Genomic DNA, 19,575 nt, shown 5'->3' with positions numbered 1-19,575 from the left:
TATCTGACATTTAGTGAGACTTATAGTTCAATTTGTCAAAAAAGTTAATGTGACATGGTACCAAAGTGTATTATACTATATTAATGCTCGTGACCGTACACACAGCCGTGTAGCAAAGAAACAATAGGTACACAGGGCCATAGAATAAGGAATAATATGACAGGGTGCTAGTGACATCGTAAAGAAAACTTTGAGGGATGATTCAGACCATAATTCTGAGTTGACAAGTAAAATTTTCCGTCGCAAAAGTATGGAACTGAAAATAATTTAAAAATCACAAAAATTTTCATGAATTTTTCGACAGGAATTTCCACTTGATATCAACTCAGAATCATGGTCTGAATCATCCCCCTCAGTGTTTGTTACGGTGTCACTCGCACGGTCGGTTGTACGGTGGCTATTTCCGGGACCAACGGCTTAACGTGCCCTCCGAAGCACGGAATCATCTCACTTTTTCGAACAAGGACAGTTTCACAAGTGATTCAAAGTGTGAAAGCGACAATGTCTCCATCGGGAATCGACCCCAGACCTTCTGATCGCGAGCCACCACTAGACCACGGAGGCTTTTGTTAAAGTAGATAATAGATAGGTAAAAAAAACAAAAAAAAAATTGTGGAAATTTCGTTTAATAATTCGATATGCCTGATGCTTCACTACTTTACAAAAAGCATCTTACATTTCGATAACATATTAGACATAATGTGTGATATGAATATCTTTATTTTAAAAGTAAAAACCTGCCTATATCCCAATTGGGGTAGTCAGAAGTACATCCATTGCATTCTTTAGTACATTCTTTTTTAGTTATGTTGGTATCATTATAATGTTTATTGCACCAGCCCGTGCTCCAATGCATAATCTCTCGCCCTAAGGTTGCCTGGTAGAAATTGCTGTTTAGCAATAAGGCCGCCTATTGTGCTTATGTTTTTATTTTTATATGTTTATGTCCTTTGTATATGTCGTTGTGCAATAAAGTATTATTGATTGATTGATTGATTGATCCATCTCAAGGTGTACTAAGTACGGTGACGAGCATTAATATGTATACATTTTGGTACCATGTCACATTAGCTTTTTTGACAAATTGAACTGTAAGTCTCAGTAAATGTCAAATATGTTAGTGCGACAGAGTCCTAAAGTGGGTACATTATATTGCTCATGACCCATGCTCCACCGAGCTTTCTGTTAGACCAATGTATCGTCTTCTATAATGGTCGAGCCAACTGTGTTAGTTACTTATTTTTAGATATACTTATATGTAATATAATTAATTTTATACAATAATAATATTATTGCTTATCGTCTACCTAATACATTTTAAAGACATATTTTTATATATTATACTTTTTTGTAATAAGTATACTTAACAAAAAACAAAAATTGTAAAAGTTTTACTAAGTAAGTACGTATATTTTATACTATAAATTGTGACTAGAGAATATCATATTTATACAGAGTGTTAGTGACATCGTAACGAATACTGAGGGGGATGATTCAGACCATGATTCTGAGTTGATATCAAGGGTTGGTTGGATTTTCCTATCGGAAAATTCATGAATGTTCTTTTTTTAATTTTCAGTCCCATACTTTTACAAGGGAAAATTCCACTTCATATTAACTCAGAATCGTGGTCTGAATCATGCACCCCAAATGCCCAATGTGGCCACCTATTGAATAATATTAGCAATATAATGTACCCACTTTAGGACTCTGTCGCACTAACATATTTGACATTTAGTGAGACTTACAGTTCAATTTGTCAAAAAAGTTAATGTGACATGGTACCAAAGTGTATACATATTAATGCTCGTGACCGGTCACCGGTTGGTACCATGTCACATTAACTTTTTTGACAAATGAAACTGTCATCATCAACAGCCTATATACGTCCCAATGCTGGGCACAGGCCTCCCCTCAATCAATCGGAGGGGGTATGGAGCATACTCCACCACGCTGCTCCACTGCGGGTTGGTGGAGGTGTTTTTACGACTAATAGCCGGGACCAACGGCTTAACGTGCCCTCCGAAGCACGGAATCGTCTTAGTTTTTCGGACAATCAGGTGATTCAAGCCTGAAAGTCCTTACCAAACAAAGGACAGTCTCACAAAGTGATTTCGACAATGTCCACATCGGGAATCGAACCCGGACCTCCAGATCGTGAGCCTAACGCTCTAACCACTAGACCACGGAGGCTGTTAAATGAAACTGTAAGTCTCATTAAATGTCAAATATGATAGTGCGACAAGGTTCTAAAGTGGGTACATGATATTGCTCATGACTGTACGCTGTAGCTGATGAATGCCACCGAAAATGCTGTCCGGGTAGCAAAATACTACAAAAAATCTGAATGCCATCGAAACTACAAGAAGAATGACCCATGGTCTCTGCCAGTGAAAGGGTTAATTACAAGGGTTGAGTTCCCCAGTGACGTTGATGTGTGAACAGGTGACTCGCTGCCCCGTCGGCACGGCAACCCTGAACAACTTCCCCTGAGGCATGCATACACACACCTTAAATTGCCCTGAGCCCAACCTCTCAGTCTTGTTAACAGGTAACGCTATTGGTAGATACCTTACATCTATAAACACACCCTCTTTTCCACTCAAAACTATGGACCCGTTAATGGATTTGAGGTATATATCCTGGTCGGCAGTCCAGAACAGATCTTTGGACTCCATGTGCGTGCCCTCGGCGCCACGGAGGTGGGCAGACGCCTCTGTTCGCAGCTGCAAGTCACTATCGACTGGGGACGTGATGCGTTTGGTCGAGATTTGCTGAAAATAAAATGTAAGACCTCAACATCATCATCATCATCAGCCCATTAACGTCCCCACTGCTGGGGCACGGGCCTTCCCTATGGATGGATAGGAAAATCGAGCCTTAAACCATCACGCGGGCCCAGTGCGGATTGATGATTATTAACGACTGCTGATGCAGCCGGGACCAACGGCTTAACGTGCCTTCCGAAGCACGGAGGAGCTCGAGATGAAAACTTTTTTTTGTGGTATCCTATGACCGGACTTTGCGAAAGTTACTTAACTTCAACAATCGCAGACTGAGCGCGTTTACCGCTGCGCCACTGAGCTCCTCAACTCTGCCATAATCATCATTAATTTAAGAGCCGGTGTAGCATTCTCCATGCTACTTTTTTTAGGGAAAAATAGGGCAGTGGAAAAATAGCCCTCTTGCCTTCCGCCCCGCAGTACTCTGTCTGACGCGAGTGTGATGGACATTTTTTTTTAAACCCACCTTAGCGTGCAGGTTATTGACCCCCTCCGGTATGGTCATCTCCGGCGAGTTGGTGCTGAAGACCACGTCCCCTGTCTCCGGGTCCACCAGCTCTAAGGAGCTCACTCCTCGTATGAAGACCCCTGATGCGTTCACCACCAGCTTCGTGTCCGAACGGGAGACACTGAGACGAAAGCACAAGTAAGTTTTTTACAATAAAATAACAGATAATATTTTAAATTTGTCAGAAAATTAATTTAAAGCTCATGTGAAAATTACTTTATGTAAAAAAACTTATAAGATTAATGACTACCTAAATGATAAAAATGTCTGGTATTGAATGTGTTCCTCTAGTTCTTAAATTTAACTTGTATACCCTCATTGGTTTTTAAAAGATGTGTTGCTGTTGCAGTTTCTTGTCATTTCTTCTCCTCAGCCATACCACCTTGCGAAATGACATAAATTCAAAAATGTTATATTGACCTTCAACAAGTTTATCCATGATAATTACGTTGAATAAATGATTCTGATTTCTGTACCTACCGTGTCTGCAAGTTGAACAATACGGAGCCGTTTTCGCTGGTGATGGCCAGGGGTGCGTCACGGAAGCTCTCCAGGAGACCATCTCTCTTGTAGACGTGCTCCAGCCCTGCCTCCCCTAGGAGTTTGATGGCGTTATGCTCCGGCAGGAACTCCATACTTTCCATGCCTGGAAGATGAGATGGAAGGTTAAGGCATTAATCGACCCTAGTGGAAGCGATAAGCGCTGAAAGAGGGAAATCGTCGACCACGCCAGCGGGGTCGGTATCGGGGTTAGGTTCAAAGTAGATCGTACTGATTATTTATTTATTTAACAGTTTATTGTACGGTCACGAGCATTAATATGTATACACTTTGGTACCATGTCACATTAACTTTTTTGACAAATTGAACTGTAAGTCTCACTGAATGTCAAATATATTAGTGCGACAGGGTCCTAAAGTGGGTACATTATATTGCTCATGACTGTACTCAGAACAGGATGTATAACAATTAGACTGACACAATAAATCTTAATCTTTTATCTTTACAAGACAGAGAAACTAGATTTACTCTTCTCCTCTTCTATCGTGTGGGTTGTGAGGTGAATTACCAACCCCATCAACCCTGGTATCAGGGCACGCCCCGGATCATCTCAGGCCTTTACATCTTTATCAGATGATTCAAACAGCGTTTCTGTGGCAGCTTTTAAAATGGCTGTAAAGTCCGATGCGAGAGCGACAGTAGCGGCCGCACGACTGGCATTGTAGAGGGTTATTAGATGGTACAGGTGGTAAATCGGCCCTTTCATGTCTGTGTCACTTCTCGCGCTTGTCGGCTAGAATCTGGAACCAGGTTTACACCCCGGACACTTCATACAAACAACCTCGTTTTACACAGACACTACACATTGACGTTATCGTACACGCGCACCTGTGTGTGTGACGTCTGACGTCATACGATTGCTATGTTCGAGGGGTGAGGTAAACCTCGCTCAGACGCTGGTGGGGAGCAGAGTTGCCGTTCTATATGTAGTATTATTCCTTATTCTATGTTTAAGGTAAGGGTTACGGGATTTTCTTACGTGACTTATTGTCGATTTGCCGCAAACGGCATTAACTACTTTGCCGGATAAATGGGGAGTGCTGAAGGCTCTCACCCGGTACAAAGTTTAAGACAACAGGCCTGAGGGTGCCCAGTTGGGCGCGAACCTCGGCTCAGGGCGTCATCTGAGAAGATTATTTGAAAGAGTTAATCGACCCTAGTGGGTCGATAGCGATAAGCGCTGAATGAGGGAAATCGTCGCACACCGGCTCGGTATCAATCCTGAAGTGTTTGTTGTCGCGAGCTGATTGGCTGCCTCTATAGCTAGAGTAATCTGGTCGTTAGGATCGTATATTGCGTTCTTCTTACGCCGATGCTCAGTACCGTCCCTAAGCGGGATGTTTTCGGAAGACAACTACCAGGGAATCCAGCTGCTTTCCACCAACGAGCATGTAGGTATGAAGACTTGAATATATATTTTTTTATATGCCATGGGCAGCAAGGAGGTTTGGTGGACCGGATTTCCCATACAATTTTAACGATTACTTATAGAAAGATCTTTTTTTTAGACGTGACTTATAGTAGATTTGCCGGAAATGGCATTAACTACTTGGCCGGGAAAATGGGGAGTGCTGAAGGCTCTCACCCGGTACAACGTTTAAGACAACAGGCTATGGTCAAAACCTATGGTCTCTGCGTAACCCACTGGGAAATAGGCGTGATTATAGAAGTAAGGCCGGTTTAAAACCATTTAAACCAATCAGTTTATAACTAAAAAGCCGTTTAATACCGAAATCAACCATTTTTATCGATTTAAAACGACTGTTTTTCTTAATTTTAATTTTGATCCTTTAAATGCCCGCGAAAACAGCGGAAATACTTCAATACTGATAACTTGGTTGGTGAAAAAGGAAAATGAAATATATTATCACAGTCTTGGCTATATGGCATGCAAATATAAATAAATAAGAAATACACTTACCATGTCCAAGTCTCAAGACAGCCAAAATGGTGAAAGTTAGAACCAAATTTCCGATCGCCAGTATAAACAGCAGACACACCAGCGTCCAAAATGCAAACGTTTTGCGCCCCTTGCTCACATTCTTGCTTACTTCATTACCATTTTTATCGGAATAATTCTTCACGTTAGATTTATTGAGGAAGACCTGACTTTGGGCGGGTGTTTTAGTTATAAGTGCTCTCTCTGCGCGGTTTCTCTCCAACGTGCCCTCCGACATCGTTTCGGATAACGGCGAAACTCCGCGAAGGTTTCCTAACATTTCGACGCTGTTTACTTTAGTTTTCAACGCAAGATCATTAAAATTATAAATAGCTCGAAATGTTTCGATGTATGTCAGTCAAATTATTGAGCGTAGATTCTGCGGTTTCATTGGTTGATAACCGACCAATCAGTGAAAAGGTGAGCGGAAGTGCACAGATAATGCTAAAAATAATCAACTCCGAATAAACTGAATCGATCGTTTATGCGAATGAATCACTCACATGCGTGTCAGTGTAAAGAGGCCTTTATTTAAGGCTGGCAATTTTTTTCACAGAAATAGTGGAGCTTTCATGAACATCCCTTTGACATTTTGTAAATAATGCCAACATGACGGAGTAAAATTTTGACAATTTGCTTTGTAATCATGGCGTCTGAACGTTATAGTTTTTCTCTCACTACTTTTAGGTAAAATAAATTTATTTACGCACTATTTAGTACTAAAACATGTGTATAATTCAAGTGTGATCTGTGAACTCCATGGGTGCCAGTTGAAAAGATTATTTTACCCTAAACTTAGCAGGTTTTTTACATTGTCTAATAAGTGTACAATTTTAGTGAATTTATAAGTTGTTTTTCCTCTTTTTTCCAGCCCCTCTGGTAAATTGGTCCAAATCGAATATGCTTTAGCTGCTGTAGCCGCCGGCGGCACCTCTGTCGGCATAAAAGGTAAAATTTATAATTCATTTGAGGTTATACTGGCGTCTTTTCTTACACTTCTTTTATTTTGTAATTGCAGGTTTACGATGAAAAATTCCGTACCTATAATAGGTTTAAAACCCCGCCTAACCTGTATAACTACGTCTAACAACCATATTCAAAGTGTATATCTTACATTTGTATCAATATTGCATAGTCACTGCATATGTGTGATTTCTGAAGAATGTTTTTTTTTTATTTCCAGCCTCAAATGGAGTCGTTATTGCAACTGAGAACAAACACAAGAGCATTTTGTATGATGAGCACAGTGTGAACAAAGTTGAAATGATCACAAACCATATTGGTAAGTTGAAATTTGTTAATATCTTCGAAATTAAATTGTAGGTATTAGTTTTACTTTTGAGCTTCTCTTTGATATGTTTACTGCAACCTACCCCCTATGTTTCTAATCTAATCTAGCCTACAAGGTCCCACTGATGGGCAAAAGCCTCCCCTTCCTCTTTCTGGCCTATGTTTAACATAAATAAAAAATAACTAGGACTGGATGGCGCCATAGCACGGCTCTATCACAGCACAAGCTGAGCCATTTCATTTTGCCCGTATTTGTAATATTCATAATTATCTAGTTCTTATAGCAAAATGTAAATTGTTACTAACAATGAATTTATTTTATTCTTATTCTTATAATTATAACAAGTGGCTGAATGTGCATGCATGTTTTAAAGTTATGGTATAGTTTTATGACACTTTTTCACAACTGTAACTATTTATGTGTGCTATTTATTTATAGCCTTTTTTTCGACAGAAGTTACGCTTTAAAGTTTTCCCTTAATCTACGATCTACAATAACTCAATCTGTGTGCCTCGGGCAAAGGCCTCCCCCATTTCTCTGCATTCTTTTTTGTTATCCACGAATCTGGTGCAGGTCTTAGTGTTACCAGCCATTGACATTATTTCGTCGGCCCACCTTTTAAATTGCCTACCCCTCTTTCTCTTATGGCCTCTAGGGTACCATAGTGTAACAACTTTGCTCCATTTATCTCCTTTAATAGTATGTCCAACCCACTTCCATTTTAGCTGTTTCATTTTGTATGTGACATCAGCTAAAGTTCTTATTACTTATTTTATTGATTCTTCTTTTCTTTATGATACTTCTTTGCTTGGCTCTCTGAGTTATTCTTAATCTTTGACATTGTGCTTTGGTGAGCTATTTATGTGTGCCATATTAATAAATAAATACTATAGCATCAAAGATATTTATTAATATTATACCTACAGTTATAGTGTTAGGGTAGTGAGAAGTGTAGCAGGATCCAGGAATTCCATAGTCTCTGTTTACCCCAATACACATGAGTTTATAATATTACCCTGATACATATCAGGGTTATTATGGATATGAAGTTTCAGATATGGATTGGATATTTATAATAAATTATTTCTGGTTATCCGTTAGTTTCGCTTTCGGTTACAAATAGAATTTTTTTAAGGAATTTCAAATGTAAAATACAAATAGGTAATAAAGTGGTTTTATATATAATGACAAGTTACATAATTATTTTATACAAGATGTTTTTTTTTTTCACTTCCGTTTCTCGCCTAATCTCTCCTCCATGTAGAATTTCCTTCTAATCTGTTTGTTCCGGTCACACTCCACCAAGAAATGCATAAGATCCTCGACAGTCCCACAGCGTGTACAATTGGGCGAGTCCCTCTTCCTCATTAAAAAGTAAAATTTATTAAGTGGCATGTGACCAGAACGAACTCTAAATGCCGAAATTAAAGTGCCCCTCGACAGACCCGCACCATCAAACCAAGGTTTGATATTTGGCAGGTTTTGTCCCGCACCAAATTGTAATAATGTTTCCTTTCCACTGGTTGCCTGGAAGAAATTGCTGCTTAGCAATAAGGCCGCCAGAGTGTACTGTATCTTTCGTCCGTGTGTGTAAATTTGTTTTGTATGTTGTGTGCAATAAAGTATATTTGATTGATTGATTGAATTAATTTCTACTTCCCCAGGGATGGTGTACTCCGGCATGGGCCCTGACTACCGCCTGCTGGTGACGCAGGCCCGCAAGATGGCGCAGCAGTACTACCTGCAGTACCACGAGCCGATCCCCACGGCGCAGCTGGTGCAGCGGGTCGCTACTGTCATGCAGGAGTACACGCAGTCGGGGTAAGTTTTACGTTCAGTATTAAAAATGGTGGAATGACAATTTGATGTACATTGCACAGTGATCACAAATATTTTGCAGTTTCAAATTAGCTACGTAATTCCATTGTCGTTGTAATTTACAATTCTAAGTTTTATAAAACAGGCCCCTGGTTATTGTACAGATCTGAAAAAAGGCTATAAATAAATAAATAAAAAATTTCAGTGGTGTCCGTCCCTTTGGTGTGTCGCTGTTGATCTGCGGGTGGGACAGCGACCGTCCGTACCTGTTCCAATGTGACCCCTCCGGAGCCTACTTCGCATGGAAAGCCACCGCCATGGGCAAGAACTTCAATAACGGGAAGACTTTCCTCGAGAAACGGTGAGACACTTAGATCCTGGGTCTTAAAGCCCAAATTTTAGATGCAGTTTTCTTAAACATAACATAAGTTCACGACTGTATCCCAATAGGGTAGTCAAAAGTGCAAATCTACACTCACTAAGCTTTCTGTTAAACCACTTGACATAAATTAATAACTTATCGGTGCAAATCATTTGAGAAGAATTCCAGTTTATAGATAGGACCACAGTGACTATTACAGGACTGCAGTGACTATCACAGGACCACAATGACCCTACCACAGGACCACAGTGACCCTACCACAGGACCACAGTGACCCTAACACAGGACAACAGTGACCCTACCACAGGACCACAGTGACCCTAACACAGGACAACAGTGACCCTACCACAGGACCACAGTGACCCTAACACAGGACAACAGTGACCCTACCACAGGACCACAGTGACCCTGCCACAGGACCACAGTGACTCTATTTATTTATTACTCAACAGGTACACAGAAGAGTTAGAGCTCGACGACGCGGTTCACACGGCGATCCTGACGCTGAAAGAAGGCTTCGAGGGTCAGATGACGTCACACAACATTGAGGTGGGCATCTGCGACGCCGGCGGCTTCCGGCGGCTGGAGCCCGCGCACGTGAAGGACTACCTCGCCAACATCCCATAATAATTATAGCGGTTTTCTAATAAAATGTAATGGTTATTTGTAAAGAGTGTTTTATTTAGGACGCCGACCCTTATAGCGCACCCCGGACACTTGACGATTGACGTTACCACACATTGACGTTATTGTACACGTGCACCTGTGTGTGTGATGTCCGACGCTATACGATTCAAGTCTAAACTATGTTGTTCAAGGGGGTGAGGTAAACCTAGCTTAGGCGCTGGTGGGGAGCGGAGAGTCGCCGTTCTATACGTAGTATTATTTCTTATTCTATGCCTATCTATAGTAGCATATTATTATCGTTACTAACGGCCTCCGCGGTCCAGTGGTTGAGCGTTGGGCTCGCGATCCGGAGATGCGGGGTTCGAATCCCGGTATGGACTTAATACAAAAATCACTTTGTGATCTCTAGTTTGATAAGGATATTGCAGGCTGATCACCTGATTGTCCGAAAGTAAGATAAGAGAATAATAAGATTAAACATTGGTGTTCAAAGATCTACCGCCGCACGTTATACTGTGAGGATACCAGATGCACAGGACGAATAAATGCGTTTCCGTGTTACCGGAATTCTTAGAGAAATGCATATCAATAGTAAAAACTGCATGCAAATCCATTCAGTGGTTTCCGAGTTTAACCCGAACCGAATACTTTTTTAAGCACGAATTCATGGCGGATGGATCTTTTTCTTGGATTTGACAAATTCTTTATTGCATAAAAAGGAATAAACAAAGCAGCCTTATTGCTAAAACTTCTTCCAGTTTGTGTATATATTGTTAGCAGGGTTATTTCCAAATATTGAAACAATAACATATGTGGCAGTACGAGCTAATGATCGATGCATTCGAAAAGATTAAAAAAAAAGAAATGTTTTGACAGCTTATAAATAAAGAAATAACCTTAAAATCACGTAAAAACCCTGTAAAATATATATTTTTCCTATTATAAATAACAGTAAAAATGTCTGTAGATACGTATTTATGTTTGTGCTGCTTATCTACAGATGACTTGAGCACTTTATGTGACAAAAACACTGAGAATAACTTCGCAAAGTTGTTAAAAGAGTTGTTTGCAATATCGGTAAGATTTTCATTAATTTTATTAATAAATAAATATTAAAATGTATAATTTCGTTTAAATAGAAACTGGCCTTAACTTCTGGTTAGCGAAAATATTGATATCGCTAAGTTTTTCAGTGAATAAATTAAATTAACTGTGGGTAGGACAAATACTACTAATACTTTAAAATTATCTAAAAAGATATTTCTTCCAGACAAATCAAGAAGAATCACAAGATGACTATATCTGCAAGGAGTGTACAGTAAAGTTAAGAGCAGCCCACAATTTTAAACATCAAGTATTTGACAGTATCAATACTTTACAAACGATAGGATGTAAGTTTTATTTATATTATTTCAAACTGAAAGTAAAGCTTTTAGTTTATATTATCTGTTCGACCAATCCTTTGCCTAAATGATGTCCGAAAGCATCTATGAGGCTGGCATAATAAAACAGGGTGTTCAAAGCCTGTATAAAAATGTAGTTTTAAAAAAAAATCAGTACAAAGTTTTAACCAACCCCATAGAGTCAAATAATTATTTACTTTTTAGCCTGTGATTATTTTTTAATTTTATATTTTTTTTTACAAGATTTGAACACCCGCCCAGTGGTTTGTTTTTGTCTAGAGAGGATTTGACTCAAGCTAGAGCCCTATTGCACTCTGAAAAGATTATATGATTATTATTAAAATTACATACATAAACTCACGCCTATTTCCCACTGGGATAAGCAGAGACCCCAACGCGTAGTGCATTCATGGAATAAACTTCCAGAGTCAGTGATCAGTGCACCATCAGTGAAGTCATTTAAGAATAGACTTGACTATGCTGTTAATGTAGTAAAATATATACATAAACTTACGCGTATTTCCCACCAGGGTAAGCACAGACTATGGAATTCCATTTACTTCGATCCTGAATCCTGACACATTTCTCTTGCTTCCTCCACAATCATTTGTTTCATTCACCCACACCAGTTCAAGTTGATATTACAATTAATTTCAGTAATAAATCTGCATAAAACAGATGGCAATCTGATAATCGAGAAAGTGCCAAAAATATGTACAGATGCGGAGCAGGACATATTGAGGACACTCGGCAAGGACGTACTGTTACAGAGTAATGATGCTGACAGTAAAGCAGGTAAGGGCTGGAATGGTATTTTTTCTAATTTTTAATGAAATCGAGACATTTTCGATAAGGACAGTCAGGCCGAATGACTTCAAAGAAAGGACTGACTTCGTTGGGAGTAGCATCATGCATATAAACCCAACTCATCTGTTTATAGTCAATGAGACTGATCGCAAGATAAAACCATCAAAAAAAAAATAGTGAGTCTTGAACACCCTGAGTGATCATGCCAGCCTCATAGGTGCTTTCGTGTAGTTTCCCTTAGGCAAAGGATTGGTCAACCAGATAATATAAACTATAAGCCTTACATGATAGTGGCTCTGCTAACCAGCCAAGGGAATTCACACATTGAGAGTGAAAAACCCTTCTTCTGAAGTCTAAATTCCAGGCACATTCCAACACACAAAGCTTTTCCTTGAAGAAATAAAAAAAAGAAAAAAATTAAAAAAAAAAGAAAAATGTATTTCATAATTTGTTTTGTCATTGGTGCTAATTCCTGTAAACACCATCTAATTTTATTTTAAGTTATATCTGTCATTTTCTTATCCGCCGAAAAGGAAAGGGACGGGTAATCGACAAGCATAAAATTTATGGAACACACGTCAATTTTAAGCACAAATCTAAACCAACCGTCTAAAAATTTTACATCCGTCAATAACCCGACACAGTTAAGTAGACAGCACGTCAAACGGATTGCATACCAGCGACGTACCTTTTGATTCGCCCGGGTTCTTTTCGACGGATATGAAAATGACGGATATAACTTAAAATAAAATTAGGCGGTGTCTGCAGGAATCGGGGCCAATTTATAACCAAAAACAAAGAGTAAGATGCATAAATATGTCTGTCAAAGCAGATGGTTAAACGAAGGAAAGTATTTACAGCGCCATCCATATTGTGTTTAAGGAAATGTTTAAAGTTTTATCATTTAATGGGTATTAAACCTTCACCTCTGCGCCATGTCTGTTATATGGTCGATGACCTTTACCATGTTTTGTTGGAATGTGCCCGGAATATAGACGTGAGAAGAAAGGTTTTTCGCTCTCAAGGTGTGATGTCTCTTGGCAACGGAGAAGTCAATTGCTGGTTGGCAGAGCCACTATCAAGTAAGGCTTTTAGTTTATACTATCTGGTTGACCAATCCCTTGTCTAAGGGATAGGTACACGGAAGCACCTATGAGGCTGGCATGATCACTCAGGGTGTTCAAAGCCTCGTTAAAAATAAAAATAAAAATTAGGAAAGTACCCTGGAAAATTCCTCATTAGAATCCTTTTACAGAACCGAAACGAATTACACATAAGCAAATTAAAGAAAACAAATTGGAGAATGTGCAAATAACAGACCAGAGAGACATCATCCGTCGCTTTCTTGCCAACAACCCGATCAAAGCGTTAGAAGGAGACCAGCATGTGTCTCCGTCTGCATCCAAAGAGTTCTCTAAAGAGTTGTATGCAGTTCCTGACGACTTGAAATGTGGAATTTGTATGGAAATTATGGCAAATGTTTACACTTTCCATATTCATATGAACAAACATTTTCCAAATCATATTTGTGAAGTCTGTGGGAAAGGTATGTATTCCTCTTTCCGTATCTTCTTGGATTCTCCTTTTAGGGTGATATTTTTCAGATTTTTCTACGCTGTGGTCCTTAAGCTCCAAGTACTTGGGGATATTCTAAATACTTGGGGATACTTCAAGTATTTGGGGATACTCCAAGTGTTTGGGGATACTCCAAGTATTTGGGGATACTTCAAATATTTGGGGATACTTCAAGTATTTGGGGATACTCCAAGTATTTGGGGATACTTCAAATATTTGGGGATACTTCAAGTATTTGGGGATACTCCAAGTATTTGGGGATACTTCAAGTGTTTGGGGATACTCCAAGTATTTTGGGATATTCCAAGTATTTGGGGATACTCGCAAGTATTCGCGGATACTCCAAGAATTTGGGGATACTCCAAGTATTTTGGGATACTCCAAGTACTAGGGGATACTGCAAGTACTTGTGGGAATCTCCAATAACTTGGACGTATTCCACGTCTAACCGAAAGCTCGATGAAGCGTAGCCACTCAGTACATCTTGTGGTTATTTTTTTTTATAATTTCAGGGTTCGCAACAGAAAAGAGGCTGAAAAGACATAAGTACTGCCATAACGCAGGACCATTCGACTGTGAGGATTGTGGAGCGCAGTTTAATAACTATAGCAACTACCAAACACACAGGTATGATCCGTGCTCCTAGTGGCAAGCTGTGACAAGCTGCAAGCTGATAAATTCAAATTCACTGACTCTTATAACCTGGGGTCCTTTAAATCACGGGTGAATAGGCATTTTCTGGGTAAGCTCGTTCCAACGTCGATCTCTTCTTGTGGAAGAACGAAGTCAAGAGCAAACCCATCTTAATTAAAAAAAAAAATCAATAATATCTTTATTCAGTAGGTAACATAGTTACACTTTGAATCGTCAATTTTTACATAACGAACGTCTGATCCGCCTAAAACTACTGCAGCTCACAACCTGTATAGCCGGGGAAAAGAAGCTGCAAGAAAAACCTCGGCAAAGGGCCCTAGACATTCTTTAAAAGAATAAAAAAAGCTGCAAGCTACTTCCATTCCAGATAAAAATGAGGTTTAAAACCTATGCTTCCGCAATTCTATTCTATTATCGTGTGGGTTATGAGGTGGATTACCGACCTCATCAACCCTGGTGTCAGGGTTATTATTTAGCCGCCAAAGGCTGCCCTTCCCTGACATGGCTCACGTTACGACTACGTACTTACATCAGTAAGGAGTAACCGGGACCAATGGCGTGCCTTCCGAAGCACGGATCTTACATTCGAGATTCGAACCCGGGACCTCCAGATCGTGGACCCAACGCTTCACCACTAGACCACGGCAGCTTTAATTGATACAAGTCCAGTTTTTTTTTTTTTTTTTTTCAGAAAATACAAGCACACAGAAGGGGCAACATACTCATGTGGCTTGTGCGGCGCACGGTTCCGTACGCTGTCCCAGCGCGCACGACACGCCCTCAACGCGCATAACGAGGACGCCGCGTTTGCGTGTACCCAGTGCGACACCAAGTTTATCACTTCAAGTATTTTCAATTATTCATATTCATTGGTTCATATTCATTAACATGATGGACTAATGTTATGGGCGATAGGCTGATCCCTTATCACCATAAGGTTCATCATATCCATCTTAGGACTTCGTATCAACAGTGGCTGCAAGTTGTCTTTGATTACTTGTGGCTCTGCCCACCCCATTTGGGATTACGGGCGTGAGTTTATGTATGTATGCATATTCATTGGTATCTCCAACATTCCAAGGACGTAAATTTTACTATTGATATAGAATTACTGACAAAAGTATTTAATTAAGTACTATTACTTGACATAACATAACATAAACAGCCTATATACGTCCCACTGCTGGGCACAGGCCTCCCTTCAATCAACCGGAGGGGGTATGGAGCATACTCCACCACGCTGCTCCACTGCGGGTTGGTGGAGACTATTACTTGAACTGTACATATTTTTTTTACTAAAAGTAGAAAATTTCCTCGCAAAGTAAATTAAAAACATTGGACGTGGGTAATTTATTTTTTATGAAATGGCAACGTAGCGTGGGATGACGTCAGCTGGGCTAACCTTGAAATGCTAGCTGTCAGTTTTAAGCATACCTGGTTTTCTGGTTGAGGAGCTCGGTGGCGCAGCGGTAAACGCGCTCGGTCTGCGATTGTTGAAGTTAAGCTTTCGCAAAGGCCAGTCAGGATGGGTGACCACAAAAAAAAAAGTTTTCATCGCGAGCTCCTCCGTGCTTCGGAAGGCACGTTAAACCGTTGGTCCCGGCTGCATTAGCAGTCGTTAATAACCATCAATTCGCACTGGGCCCGCGTGATGGTTTCAGGCCCGATCTCCCTATCCATCCATAGGGAAGGCCCGTGCCCCAGCAGTGGGGACGTTAATGGGCTGGTGATGATTTTGATGGTATCCCCTCTCTTCCACAGGCTCCCTCAAAAACCACATGAAGTATAAGCATTTAAAAATAAAACGACATTTTTGCGCGCATTGCGAAGCGGCGTACTATCATAAGGAGGACCTAGTTGGACATCTGACGGTACACTCGGGGGAAACCCCGTTTAAATGCACATTCTGTAACAAGAGGTAAGAATAAAAACTAGCAAACTAACTAACTAGCTAGAATAACTGGGTAGCTTTGAGACGGAAGCGGTCCGGAGTGGGCTTCTGGAGTAGGTAGTTTTGGACGAAGCCAGTTGTTTTTTTGTTTTTTTTTTTGCATTTTTAACATGTTTAACTTGCCTTCCGAAGCACGGATCTTACACTCAAACATTCGGGTGATGAGTCTGCAATGTCCTAACCAAACCGAAGTGATTTTTGTGATATGTCCCAACAGGGATTCGAACCCGGGACCGCTGGATTGCGAGCCCAACGCTCAACCATTGGCCCTAGGAGGCCATTAGAACACTAATTTATAATATTTTTTTATCTTTTTAGTTATCCACGGAAGAAAGCCTTAATAGTCCACTTAAAAACACATTTAGGCGATAAACGCTTTTGTTGTGATGTATGCGGGAAGAGATTTGTGCAAAAATGCACCTTAACGACACACATGACGACACATAGTCGCGAAAAGCAGAATACAACACGAAAAGAGTCTAAAGTGGAAAATATACAGTCCAAAGTGGAAATAATGGGACATAAAGTGGAAAATATACACAGTAAAGTGAACAATACACAAGCCGAAGCGAGTTGTACACAGTCTAAAGTGAATATTACTCAAGCTAAAGTGGATGAAAGTTGTGCTGGGGGTTCCAAAGTGGAAATTTTAGAGGACAAAGTGATTAAAGAAGGTGTTATAGTAAACGATCAATTCATGAATGTTGATGAATCTCAAAACCCAGTATTGTATCATTATGAAATATTTTATTAAGTCATTGAATGATTTACATATTTATTTATACTCGCAGCAGGTGGAGCACCAGCATGCGTCCACAGGTTTTTTTCCAGAAGCGGGAAAGTTCCCGTTGTAAAAACTCTTATGTTACGGACAGTGGGTCGAGGATGGCCAAATAATACTCTTAACAAATGTATAAATGGATCTATTTTTACAGAGTAACACCTTGTTATTGTGCTCAAAATGGAATGACGGTTACGGACAGTTTTTTTAACACCAATCAGATATCAACCCCACCTTACTTACTTTTTAGAATCATAACAATGTCCCATATTATACAGGGTGTTAGTGACATCGTAACGAATACTCAGAGGGATGATTCAGACCATGATTCTGAGTTAATATCAAGTGGAGTTTTCCGTCGCAAAATTCATGTTATTTTTTTAGCTTTTTTAAATTATTTTCAATTCTATACTTTTGCGATGGAAAATTCCACTTGATATTAACTCAGAATAATCAGCTGAATCATCCCTCTCAGTATTCGTTACGATGTCACTTACACCCCATACAAGTACATACAGTAGCCATACAAGTAGGTATGGGTGTTAGTGACACTGTAACGAATACTGAAGGGGATGATTCAGACCATGATTCTGAGTCGATATCAAGTGGAATTTCCTGTCGGAGAAGTCATGAAAATTTTAGAGCTTATTTAAATTATTTTCCGTTCCATACTTTTGCGACGGAAAATTCCACTTGATATCAACTCAGAATTATGGCCTGAGTCATCCCTCAAAGTTTTCGTTACGATGTCACTAACACCCTGTATTTTTAACTGTAACCTGAGCTAATATTACTACTTATATTTTCATTAATCGAATTAAGTAATTAAAGTAAATAATTAATGTATGACAATCCAAATAAAATAGGTAATTAACTAAATGTATAAAATAATGATCATGTCCGGGCAGTGGCGCTGGCGTCGGTGGCAAAAGTCGGTAACACTTATTAGTAAGGACACTGGGTGCTTTTCTTTTTCAAATGCGGAAAACAGAGCCCACTAACTAATTAACTATAGGGAATGTTCTCAAAGTGAAAATATTGCCCGGAACGGCACATATCTGATTGTCAGGTAGATAAGTGTCGTGGTATGATACTAATCGGGTAGATAAAGTATGTATGTTAGTATGGCTTTGACGCAAACACAAAACATGATAACAAATGAGATTGGTATCTGTTTAAAAGAGGTCTATTGCAAATGAGGGACTGTCCACTAAAAAAAATAAAAAATAGATGGCGCTGTATAGATTTATCGTGACAATTACCTATTTTTTCCGTTGCTCGAAGTACATAATACGTATTTAAAAAAATAATAAAATTAATAAAAAAATAATTGTTTATTGTCATAGAAAAAGATCGACACAACATTGGGTACTACAGCTAGGACACACAAATGCTACAGAAGTATAGCCCTGCTACCTGAACTAGGAGACCTGTATCTCAGGGAGCAGTGTTCAGCAATTACATCTTTTATAACGTCGGTTTAGGCAGACCATTGTTAAACTGAATTTATTTGACAATAAACTGTGGTTAAATAAGAACAAATAAACATGCATTTTGTATGTTAATTGTGTTTGTGTGTATGTGTATGTATATATATTAGTGTGTGTGTGTTTGTGTGTAAATAATTTAAAAAAATAATTTAAAAAAATAATTTAAAAATATAAAAAATATAATGTTAAAGGCAGAGGCATATAAAAAAATAATAGTTGCATATTGATCATCATCATCATCAGCCGTACGACGCCCACTGCTGGGCATAGGCCTCCCCCAAGGATCTCCACGACGATCGGTCCTGCGCTGCCCGCATCCAGCGGCTTCCAGCGACCTTCGCCAGATCGTCGGTCCACCTTGTAGCGGGCCTACCCACTGAGCGTCGTCCGACACGTGGTCACCATTCTAGAACCTTTCCGCCCCATCGGCCATCGGTTCTCCTCGCTATGTGTGCATATTGATATTGAAGTTTATTTTCTGTGGGTGCATGTAGTAGTAACAGGTTTGTTCATTCATTCATGATTGTTCATGGGAAATGGTGACCAACACCAGGCATAATTTTCCTAATTTTTGTTTGTTTCCTCATCATCATCAACCCATTAACGTCCCCACTGCTGGGGCACGCGCCTTCCCTATGGATGGATAGGGAGATCGGGCCTTAAACCACCACGCGGGCCCAGTGCGGATTGATGGTTATTAACGACTGCTAATGCAGCCGGGACCAACGGCTTAACGTGCCTTCCGAAGCACGGAGGAGCTCGAGATGAAAACTTTTTTTGTGGTTACCCATCCTATGACCGGCCTTTGTGAAAGTTGCTTAACTTCAACAATCGCAGACTGAGCGCGTTTACCGCTGCGCCACCGAGCTCCTCTTTCATACTTCGATCATAATATACATAAATATATCGAAGGTTTTTCTATGTATAATTGTAAACTAAGTGATACCTACACATTTCTTGTTACTTAAAATATTATATCACTACTATGTATACTATATAAGCCGT

At 39.8% G+C, this 19,575-nt stretch overlaps 3 protein-coding genes across 7 annotated transcripts in view; 2 read left to right on the top strand and 1 right to left on the bottom strand.

Moving 5' to 3' along the window:
• LOC126378947 (uncharacterized) overlaps positions 1-6,146 on the bottom strand; it is a 119,105-nt gene extending 112,959 nt beyond the window's left edge. For 3 of the 4 annotated variants that reach the window (XR_007568204.1, XR_007568206.1, XR_007568205.1), the window contains exons 1-4: positions 5,774-6,146; positions 3,772-3,937; positions 3,250-3,412; positions 2,149-2,774 (exon numbers count right to left, since the gene is read on the bottom strand). Coding sequence is in view for 1 of the 4 variants with exons in the window: in XM_050027496.1 (XP_049883453.1) it covers positions 2,400-2,774; positions 3,250-3,412; positions 3,772-3,937; positions 5,774-6,071 (1,002 nt within the window). In the remaining 3 variants the exon portion in view is untranslated. Of the gene's footprint in view, positions 1-610; positions 2,775-3,249; positions 3,413-3,771; positions 3,938-5,773 lie in introns of those variants that run through there. The other variant, XM_050027496.1, reaches the window with a different exon arrangement.
• A 219-nt stretch (positions 6,147-6,365) lies between these two features.
• LOC126378974 (proteasome subunit alpha type-2) lies at positions 6,366-9,953 on the top strand. The gene is made up of 6 exons (XM_050027538.1): positions 6,366-6,478; positions 6,663-6,739; positions 6,975-7,073; positions 8,747-8,903; positions 9,106-9,261; positions 9,735-9,953. Exons 1-6 carry the CDS (start codon positions 6,438-6,440, stop codon positions 9,907-9,909), a joined length of 705 nt encoding a protein of 234 aa, XP_049883495.1. The 5' UTR covers positions 6,366-6,437; the 3' UTR covers positions 9,910-9,953.
• Positions 9,954-10,796: 843 nt separating this feature from the next.
• LOC126378892 (zinc finger protein 557-like) lies at positions 10,797-18,395 on the top strand. 2 transcript variants are annotated; one of them, XM_050027389.1, is made up of 8 exons: positions 10,797-10,986; positions 11,180-11,300; positions 12,033-12,107; positions 13,375-13,665; positions 14,207-14,321; positions 15,040-15,194; positions 16,110-16,266; positions 16,618-18,395. In XM_050027389.1, exons 1-8 carry the CDS (start codon positions 10,867-10,869, stop codon positions 17,051-17,053), a joined length of 1,470 nt encoding a protein of 489 aa, XP_049883346.1. In that variant the 5' UTR covers positions 10,797-10,866; the 3' UTR covers positions 17,054-18,395. The 2 variants fall into 2 exon arrangements, with proteins under 2 accessions (XP_049883346.1, XP_049883344.1); XM_050027387.1 differs by having other exon boundaries at positions 11,970-12,107.
• The last annotated feature ends 1,180 nt before the right edge of the window (positions 18,396-19,575 follow it).

This window comes from Pectinophora gossypiella, chromosome 27 (genome assembly GCF_024362695.1).
Source record: "Pectinophora gossypiella chromosome 27, ilPecGoss1.1, whole genome shotgun sequence".
In the NCBI taxonomy this organism is placed as follows: Eukaryota; Metazoa; Arthropoda; class Insecta; order Lepidoptera; family Gelechiidae; genus Pectinophora; species Pectinophora gossypiella.
This window is presented reverse-complemented; position numbering and strand designations above follow the sequence as displayed.